We start from the raw sequence: 10,430 nt of genomic DNA, 5'->3' as shown, positions 1-10,430 counted from the left end.
GTGTCGCCCTGATTATCCTCTGGGAAGTGGAAGAGGATTCCTGGGTTGTTAACCTTTGGAAGCAGTGGTATGAAGGAGAGGGCAGAGGCCACCTGGCTAAGTCCGGTGAGGTCTCTGGGCTGGGGTCACCACGTGTCTCCCTAGGGGCACTGAGCCTGCTTGCAGCCATCTGTCTGTTACAACAGATGCCATAGCATCTGCTTTCATCCGTGACTGCCAGTGGGCATGAGTGAGCCTGTTTGAGGTAGGATTCGGGTGGTTGAATGAGAGGGAGGGGTGGGTCAGCATGCACAGACCCGGCAGGAAGGGGCCCGTTTGCTTTCTGGGGATTTGCTGAGCGCTGAGACTGAGAAACGGCCAGGATTTCCCCGCTGCTGTTTGTGTCTCCTGGGGATTTCTCAGGGCTCTGAAAACAACACATCCCTGGCTGGGAGAGATATGAGGGGAGGATGCCAGATGTGTTTTGAATTCTTTGAAACCTCTAAGCACCTAAAAACGTAACCATGGTGGAAAGGTGTGAGAGGTTCTTTAAAAAGTAGAAGTTTTCCCCAAAGCTTAAAATAGAACTTTTCAAGGAAAATTCAGTGAAAGCATACAAAATTTGTAAGTGTTCTTACAAAACAGAAGCGCAATGTTATGGCACTCCCCCACCCTGCAGTCATCGTCATCCATGTGAAATAGGGTCCTTTCCTCCATTGCTGTGGCAGTGACCCCATGTCTTTCCGTAAATCTTTTCTGCAGCTCTGACCTCAGACATTATAGCTTTCTCCCGGGGTAAAAGCTGTTTCCTGATGAATCCCACAAGCCTAATGTCTTACCTGCTCTGCTTTGCTCTGCCAGTGTGGAATTTTTGGAAGGCTGTCACACATTCTCTGCACCTGCCTATTTCTTCCTGAAAAATACATGGAATCCTATTTGATGCACACGTGATCCTGAGAAGTGTGGCTCAAGTGAGATCCCTCTTGGAGCAGGGGAGGCATGCCTTGATTGGGAGCTGTACTTGGAGAAATAGGGTGCAGGTTTTAGGCCTGTTTCTGCCACTTCCTCTTGGTGGGGCTTAGGCCAAACGCTCAGCCTTTCTGAGCTTTCCCTTCCTCATCTGTGAAATGGGTCTGAGGATTAAGGGAGCTGGTCTATGTGATGTGCCTTGAGGGATGCAGCCTCTTGGCCTTACTTGTCAAATGAAGGGGACTCCCTTGGAGTGCTGACAGGCCATGGTGACTTGGAAAGAAACTGTCTTTTAACTGAGAGGAAGATAGTGAAGGGCCTTGTGACTTACCTCCACTTGGCCATGACCAGCCAGTCCCTGAAGATGAGGAGGTGCCTTTGTTCCCAGGGCCTTGGGTCAGCACCATAGGGCTGTGAAGGATGGGCTTATGGGCTTGCCAGGCTGGTCAGGCAGATCTGGCTGCAGGTCCAGCTGCTGGACGGAAGCTGCAGAGGCCAGGTTTTTCCTGCGGGGAGAGTGGGACTCCGTCTTGCAGGGAAGAGTGGTGGACTGAGTGGTTGGCAGGTGGTATGTGAGGAGCCACCTTTCAAGACAGCAAGTCACCATGAGTGTGGCCTCACGGGGTTGCAATTAGCAGTGAAACAGTAAAGAGGCTCATTATGGACTGTTTTTCTAAAACCTGAACTTTCAAAAATTGATTTACAATAAAGCACAGTAAGTCAAGTATTTCAAGTAAATCAAGTCCTGCTTCAGTGAATAGCTAATCACTGCTTGTAATGCAAATGTTAAGGATTTCTGTGAGAATTTTAACCTAAGGCAATGTCTTCCCAACTTTCCCACACACAACACACAAACTAAATGATAATATCTATGCATATGCTACCAGGAGGTGAGGTGAATAGCGGCAGGGAAGGCTGACTGGCCCACCCAGTCCTAGTGTAGCCCCTCCCAGAGCGGAGCAGAGCTGCGTGGTGGCATCCCCATAACTCCTTTGTGGCACATGAGTGAGAAGCTCTGACTTATTCGTTTAATTAGGAAAAGGTTTCCTTACAGGTTGGAAAGGTCAGGGTTAGCCGGCTGCAAACAAGTGGCCCTGAATCACCGAGTGGGCAGGTGGCGGTGCAGCGGAAGGCTCACCTGCGAGGGGGTGGTCAGAATTCCTGCCTTGACCCAGAACCATCTCCTCGTGACACTCAGTTCCTGCCGCCTGTTCGCTTCCTGGTCATTTACCCTGTTTCGGGCAGAGACTGCATGTGTGTAAGGAGGGAGGAAAAGGTGGGTAACCCTTCTCAGCAGCTCTGAAATTATGCCATAAGGGCGGCTACCTGCTCAGCCTACTTTTCTGGTTACTTTAACTCCTGCTCACACCCACCTCCTTCCATTCTGTAGCTAGTAATAGTATCTCTGGAAGGCAAATCTTGTATACAGGGAACCTTCTTTGTAATTCAAATGTGGTGTTTGAATAAAGCTTAAGGACACCTTTCTTTTATTTAAAGCAAACACGAAAAGTTTTAATATTCAATATTTTCCAGAGTTTAATGATGTGGCACAAGTCTTTGATGGCGCTCCAGGCAGGAGACTGTCTGCTGACCCTCCCACCCACCACATGCCCTCACCTGCTTTCTCTCAACACAAGCTGGTGGCCACAAGTGACAAAGCCCCGGGTGAAACCTGGGGCTTATGAAGCAGAGGGTTTTCAGCTCTTGCTGATGGCTAAGTAACTATTTAGGGAAGAGGGCAGCCTGTAGAAATTGGGACTCACACCATAGGAAATGGGAACTACAACACCCTGCTCTGTTTATAAATGTCCTTTCCCTTTTTTCCAAATTTATTTATAAAAATGCCTGATTATTTCCAAATATTTGAGGGATAGTAACTCACTAGTAAGGGTGACAATTGTGTCCATCTGGTGACATTCATCAGAATGTGCCTCACTGCTTAACCCAGAGGTTCTATCCTCAAATGCCTAGGGGCCATGCTGGGAAAAATGAAGGGTAAAAGTGACAATAGGGAGTGGTGGGGACTGTGGAAAATGGCAGAAGCCATGCTATGGTCAAAGGGGCAGCTCACTGGTACCAGGTAGGAATATGGGCCCAGGGTTACTGCCAATTATTTTAAAAACCAGTAAGCCAAAATCCTCTTAATTTTCAATGAATTCTAAGCATTTATTTAAAGACAATGAAGTGTAATGTTCTGACCTCTGGCCCAATTCACCCAGTCACCTGCAGGTTTAAACATGAAAACATTCAGATGACACAGAGCCTCTGGTGATTTGGGGAGAATATTTGAATATTTTTAATATGATATTATAAGCCATATTGAGAGTAACAAATCTAAATCTGTCAGATAATTATTTATTTGAGCTTTAGAAACTACGGACACATATATAACATGACCAGTAAAAAGAAGTGGGGCAAGTTTCTTCAGAATTCTGTTCTGCCAGTGCTTTCCACATTTTATCTTGGTCTTGACACCATTTTCTTTTCTTTCACCTTCCTTTCAGTGCTGTTTGCCTTCACTGCTGTTCCCTATTTTTGCATTTCCTTGAGGTCCCAGCAGAATCGTACCCACTCTAGGACTTTAGTTTCCCTACACACACAGACCTAATCCGGGTGATGTCATGAAAGAGAATAAACACCTCGTGTTAACCACATTTCACAACAAAGGGCCCAGTGCTTGCACCCTAGGGGAAATTTTTAAAATGCACTGAAATAGGAAACAGTGATGTAGCAAATGCCTGGTGAACGGAAATAACTTTGCCCTTTGCCTTTCCACGTGGGGCTGAGTTTCCAGCGGAGAGTCGGGGCATGGTGGCTTCTTGCAGTGAAAGTGATGGCTGGCCATGCTTTACTGAGACCCCATCTGACCCCCGGAACTTGACAGGGGAAATGGCCTAGTATATCGAGGGCCACACTGAGTTGAGAGTCAGCACCTGCCTGAATAAGCCTTGGGAGCACGCTTGAAAGGGGGAAGGAAAGGACGGTGGGAGGGCTGTGGAGCGTAGCAGCCACGCCACGTGTGCACTTCGCTGGAACGGGGCAGGGAGAAGTTTCCCTCTATCCTGCTTCCTCCAGCTAAACCCCTTCCTGGGGCCTCCGGGTTTGGCACAAAGGCATGGAGAGCGGTTCTCTGAGTTACTGCTGACTTTGCGAAAGGAAAAAGGGGCTGTTAAACTGATTCCAGCAGTGGGCAGCCTGAGCGTGGACCTGTCCTTCCAGGGGCAGGGGCTCAGGGGCAGCAGAGAGGCAGCTCCTCCTCCTGGCACTGTGGGGGCCACCTGCGCGGGGAGTCCCGGAGTGAAGGACGTGGTGGCCGCTCCTGCAGTCTATATGCAAGCCCTGTCCCCCAGCACTAGGGCTCCGTAGCTGCTCGTCTCTGCTCCTTTTTTCTTAATATTTATTTTCAAACTGACTCCAGCCTATGCGTGAGCTGTCACGGCCATCAGTCGGGCCAACACTGACTGCATGCCAGGTGGATCTCTTTACTCTTGTTCTTTTCAATCCTCACAGCACGTCTATAAAATCAGGCCCATTTCACAGGGGAGGAAACCGAGGCTCAGTGACGTTCTGAAAGCAGATTGCAGAGCTACCAAGCAGCATCAGGACCTCTCCTTCTGTGTGTGTCCCAATGCTACCTCCTCGGCATTCCCCACCCACCCCTTGCCTCGTCATCTTAGTTGCCGGAGTTGGAAGTTCCAAGCTCCCACATCGCTTCAGCGGTTTCTGACGGTTCCCTTGCCTCAGATCTGAACACCCTCAATTCTCTGTCTCCCTCCATCCTCAACAGAACTATCTGGGGAATTAAAAAAAAAATGTATAAGCTTAAACTACTCCCAGGTTCCAAATCCTGAGGATTCCCATGGCCTCTGAGAGTCTGGGGGCTCTGTGTGATTGGCCCTGGCCCTTCCCCTGCTGTTTGCTGAGATGCCCCTTTCTCATTTCAACCCAGGGACCACCTGCCCTCTGGCTCAGTAAACCTCTGTCGCCTAATCTCCTGCCTGTCTGCCCATCTTCTCTACTGGAATGCAGGCTCATCGCTGCACTCCTGGCATCGTGTCTGGCTGTGGAAAATGTGCAGTGAAAAAATGAATGAATGAATCATTCAAAGATGTGTGGAACCACATTTGAACTTTTATGTGTTTTGCCTAATCTGCTTTCCATTGAGGTCAGCTGGATTCATCTTGTCCTTTGCTAGACCATAGCCAGTTTGAAGCCAGGGGCAAAGTAGAGGGATGATGGGAAAAGGCAGCAGCAGGTGGGCTCGAATCCATGGAGGGCCCTGCTCGTGAGCAGACACTCTAGGGTGAAGGGAGAGAGCGCCAAGCAGCAGCGGCCCCCCTACAGAGCGGCCTGGCCAGGCTCCTACGCACAGTCTCTCTGTCCTGGTGGAGATTCTCCAAGCTCAGTGCACTCTTTTATAATGACAATAGACATTTGGTGGGCACCTACTATGTGTCAGACAGTGTTCTAGTAGTATCATGTCCAACAAAACAGGAAGTTCTTAATTTTCACCTGGAATTAAGGGTCCTTTTCTTTCTTTTCCTTTCAAAAATTGTGTAATAAACAAATAAAAATTCTTAATTCTCACGTGGAATGAATGGTCTTTTTTTCTTTTCCTTTCAAAAATTGTGTAATAACAAATAAAGGTATTTATGATACCTTATAACAAAGACAGACACAATTTCCTCTCTACTGGGTCTTTTTTTAAATGTTGAAATTTTGCTTAGGGGGTATAGTAAAATGCCTGTTTCTTTTCCTGGGATGTTATCATTAGTTCTCCAATGTTCTCTCTAATAACACATGGCTCCTCAGAAGGTTTGGAGTCCAGAGCACCTTCACCTATACTATATCACTCGATTTTAATTCCTGTCTTCCTCACGCATCGGGCAGGAACCCTCTAGCCCTATGACAGACGGGGAGGCTGAGGGTCAGAGAAGGTAGGAACAGGAGCTGAATGGCTGGAGAAGGATATAAATCCCTGTGTCCAGACTCTCAGTCTTACAGGCGAACTTTGGTCTTTTCAGTTATTTATTTTTATTTTGTCCATCCCTTCATGGACCATCCTCTGGAGAGCCTCCCACGTGCATAAGGGCTGTGGGTGGAAAGGTCTGTTTGTAGACACTGTTCGCTGCGGGCAGACTGTGGCCTCAGGGCCAACACCTGCCCAGGAGCAGCCTGGTCGCTGCCTATGTGTGTGAGCAACAGGAAGCAGGGCTGTGCCGTTCCGGGGCTGCCCACCCCGTGCCCTCACCTGGAGCGCTCTCAGGGGAGCAGGCTCCCATGGGCAGTTTCTCCACTCCCAGCACTTGCTTCAGACCGGCCACCATTTGACTTCTACAAACCAGAGCATCAGTCTCGCCAATGGATTTCAGCCCCAGACAAGTTCACTATGGACTCAATGAGACCAAAAAAAATGACAGTGGAATGTTCTTGGGGTGAAAGCGTTTATACCCAACTTTATTCCCACGGCAACAGGTCAATCACTGGAATCCCGTCCACTCAGAGCGAGTCTGCACGCAGGGCTCGGCCTCTGGGCCTCCCTGCCCCCGCAGCCATCGCAGTCTCTGCTCTCCTGCAGCCATGCAGCCCTGCAGCTGTGCAGCAGCCCAGAGTGCTGGGCAGAGCTCTTTATTTATTTATTAATTTTTTAAATGAGAAATCAACAAAAATACAATTTTTATTTCAATATTTTAAAAGACATTTCAACCCAGATTTGTAGTTTTTCACAAGATTTTGAGTGAACAAATATGACACCGAAGTTTTCTATTGCTTAAACCATTTTTGTCAACTTGGGAAATAAAGTTTCAGCAAAAGTACTTAGGTCTATATTGTAATTTTTAACATGCAACTGTCATGTACTGTCCTGGTGATTTTTAAATTATTTTATATAAAAGGTAAAGATGCTTTTTAGGCATAGAATATATAAGAATACACAAATATACTTTTTAAAAATTGAAATATAATTCACATACCATACATAAAATTTGCCCTTTTAATGTGAACAATTCACTGGTTTTTAGTATTCACAAGGTTGTGGAATCATCACCACTAACTAGAATATTTCTATTACCCCAAAAAGAAACCCCATGCCTCCCAATTTCTCACTCTCCTGGCAACCACTAATTTATTATCTCAATGGATTTGCCTATTTTGAATGTTTGATATAAAGGTCATACAATATGTGGCTCTTGTGACTGGCTTCTTTCACTTAGTAATGTTTTCAAGGTTCATTCATGTAGCATGTATCAGTACTTCATTCCTTTTTATGGCTGAATGATATTCCATTGTATGGATATGCCACATTTTGTTTATCCATTTATCAGTTGTTTAGGTAGTTTCCAACATGGGCTGTTATGAATGATGCTGCTGTGAACATTTCTGTTCAAGTCAGTTCTCCTGGGTACATAATTAGGAATTGCTAGGTCATATAGTAACTATACATTTAACTCTTTGAGAAACTGTTTTCCCCAGTGGCTGTACCATTTTACATTCCCAACCTTTGTTATTATCTATCTTGTCTAATATGGCCATCCTACTGATTGTGAATTGGTATCTTCTTGTAGGTTTAATTCCCATTTGCCTAAAGAGTAATGATGTTGAGAATCTTTTCACTTGTTAGATATTCATTTATATTCTTTGAAAATGTCTATTCAAATCCTTTGCCCATTTTTAATTGTTGTCTTTTTATTTATATACATTTATATATGTGTTCCTTATATATCCTGTAAAGGAAATCTTTACTGGAAATATGATTTGCAAATATTTGCTCCCATTCTGTGGATTATCTTTTTATTTCTTGATAGTTTCCTTTAACATATAGATATACTTTTTGAAGATGACAAAGCTCAGGCACAGGATTGAAAATTGACTTTGCCAAGATTTGGATAGTTCTGCTATATTTATTAAAATGAACAAACACTCAAATGGATCACTTACTTTATTTTAAACTAATTCTAAAATGAAGATAATGAAGTCCCAAAAGGGATGAGTGGTGGTTTTATTGGCAAAATTATAATGCAGAGGTAGTGTTTGAAGTTACTTTAGATGACACATTTGTTTTCCTTACAACTGAGAGCTTACAACATTTAAGTTTTAATTTAGAATAGCTACATATGGAACTTTAGTCTCAGGCCTGGAGCAGCTGTGAAATGAAAGTTACCACACCATTCTAGTCCTTGGATATCTGTATATTGTCCTTCACCTTCCACCCTATTTTCATTGAAATTTCTCATGTACTTTGCTCCATTTGGGAAGGTGTATGTCCCCAGTCCATGAAACATATTGTCCTTAAAGTGTCCTTCATACACTGTTCCTGAAAAATGTTCAAGTCTTCCAAAACCATTCATCTTGTCATCTTTCCAGCTTCCTGTGTAGATAATCCCATTAGGAGTGGTATGAATACCTATTCCATTTCTCTCAAAGATTCCAGAAGATGTTCTTGTACAGTCACCATCATACTTGTCTCCATTTGGAAATACAAAGTTTACCTTGTACACTTCTGCAGTTGACAAAGAGGTGTTGGAGAGATTTCCTTGACTCTGAGATTCCCGCCGGGTTGCCAGGTCTGCAGCCGGTGGGAACCAAGCGCTTGCCTCTGCTCTCCAGAGCTCTTTATATACAGTCAGTACAATGCATTGCCCACATGTGTGTAGTGAGCTAGCCGACCAGGGCCAGGTGAGAATCCTGGCCACAGGAACCTTCACTTTCTCCACAACCAGTCATGACCCTCCCATCCTTTCCTATTACAGATATTAGCTATGATAGATCATTGGTGTCCGTATATGCATTGAAACCTCTGCATGAAGTTTTAACCACTAAGGATGATTGTAAAAATACTGGCATATGGATTCAGATACTTGGTTCCTGTCTAGCAAATTTAAACTGTCTCCACCCAAATCTCTCAGAGGGCTTCTGCTGACATCCCCACCCCTGCTGTGATGTCCAGGGTCTGTTCCCTAGTAGAGGGGTGAGGAGGGGCCTTCCCTGGAAACAAGTACTGTGTGGGGACACTGCGGTCCCCACCAGGCATGCCTGCCCTCCTATAGGCCAAGTGTATTACTTAGGCTTTTAGTTAAGTTTCCCTGATGTTTGGAGATCTTGGGTAGGTGGCCTTTATTTGCCTGATGAAGAAAGTAAGTTCCTATAACCTTCCTGGAGACTTATCCATCACCTTTCCTGTCTCCTCCTAATTCTCCGCTGCAGGTGCCCACATCTGTGTCACTGAGGATCACTGACCACAGTTAAGGTCCCAGGTCGATGACACTCAAGCAAGACCCCAAAAGGTGTAATGCTCTGCTCTATGCCTGCCCCTTGTCCCGCCTGCACCCTCCCACCTCTCCTCTTCCTGGAACCTGAGCACACCACACTCGGCTCAGTGGCCTGTGCAACCTTCTGACAGGGGCTAGTTTGGGGCTGTGTCTGCAGAGGCCCCTTAGGCTTGTCCTGCTCCTCCATTCCTCCTCCATCCACTCACAAATGTCATGGCATCAAACCTATGACTCAAACAGCCGGATTACCACCATTCTCAAGGGACAAGAGACAGCTGGGAATCTTGTCTGCCATCAACTGCTGTGGCTTCCTTCGAAATGCTCCCAGCAAATTTGTAAAAGCAGAAACAACTTGTCTACAAACTCCCAGCTCTCACACTCAGGAAGGCTGTGTGCTGGCTCTGTGGCAAAGAGGGAGCACTTTAACGGGAGCCCATGGGCTCTGCAAGCAGTAGCTGGGCCTCCAGTAGGAGTTGGGGATCCTCTGGTGTGGACCTGAGTGGGTGTGACTTCTGTGTGTCCACAGCAGCCTGGAAAGGTGGCCTTGTGCTAGAGTGTGGAGCCCAGGGGTAACGGAGAGACCAGCATAACCACAGAGATGGCCTCCATTCCTAAAGGGCACTTTGGCCCTGCCACATGCGGTCCACTGCCTGGAGCAGCCGCCGTTTGGTCGTTTTCCCAGGACCACTGGCCATGTTGCTCTGACCCCACTTCATGCAAAGAGTTTCGGGTAAGACCCGAGACTTTGACACTACCCAGATCTAAACTGGGATCCTGGTTCTTGTTTTCTGTGTGACAAGTTACCCCATCTCCCAGAGTCTCATTGGGATAAAAACTGTACCACTTCTAAGGTGGGTTTGGGTGTAGATGATGCACTGTGGGGAGGGTGAGCAGCATCTGGCCTACAGGAGATGCCAATAGCTCATAGCTGCTCCAAGCTTCTGTTCTGTCCAGGGTGCCTCCTGTGGGGATGAGAGCCTTAGGGAGGGATATTGGCACTCATCCAACTTGGACCAATTCAGTAAAGAAAAAATCAGATCTAAACAACACACTTAGATCGATTGTTTTTCACTTCAGTGAACTGTTTTCTCTTTCTTGCTCTTTTGTTCGTCTTGGAGGGTCCCACATGAGGCCAGAAGCCTGGGTAACCCCGGAGCCACCTGATCCTTGGGGCCCTGATGCCATGTACCCAGGACCAAGCTCAGGCTTACTCTG

The 10,430-nt window shown here is 46.4% G+C and overlaps 1 protein-coding gene across 1 annotated transcript; it reads right to left on the bottom strand.

Moving 5' to 3' along the window:
* Window positions 1–7,923: 7,923 nt before the first annotated feature.
* Window positions 7,924–9,910, bottom strand: LOC118913054 (uncharacterized). Its single transcript, XM_036886747.2, has 2 exons — window positions 9,838–9,910; window positions 7,924–8,557 (listed from the first exon to the last, which is right to left on the bottom strand). The coding sequence occupies exons 1-2, from the start codon at window positions 9,908–9,910 to the stop codon at window positions 8,055–8,057; spliced, it is 576 nt and encodes a 191-aa protein (XP_036742642.2). The 3' UTR covers window positions 7,924–8,054.
* Window positions 9,911–10,430: the final 520 nt, after the last annotated feature.

Source organism: Manis pentadactyla, chromosome 12 (genome assembly GCF_030020395.1).
Source record: "Manis pentadactyla isolate mManPen7 chromosome 12, mManPen7.hap1, whole genome shotgun sequence".
Taxonomy (NCBI): Eukaryota; Metazoa; Chordata; class Mammalia; order Pholidota; family Manidae; genus Manis; species Manis pentadactyla.
Note: the sequence above shows the minus strand (reverse complement) of the source record. Positions and strands in the feature narration are given on the sequence as shown.

What these genes read in the sequence shown, in the direction of transcription:
- LOC118913054 (XM_036886747.2), bottom strand. Translation starts at nt 9,910, where the DNA reads ATGGCCAGTGGTCCTGGGAAAACGACCAAACGGCGGCTGCTCCAGGCA. An exon ending in CCGCATGTGGCAGGGCCAAA is followed by an intron (nt 8,558 to 9,837) that starts GTGCCCTTTAGG and finishes CTGTATATAAAG; the next exon opens with AGCTCTGGAGAGCAGAGGCA.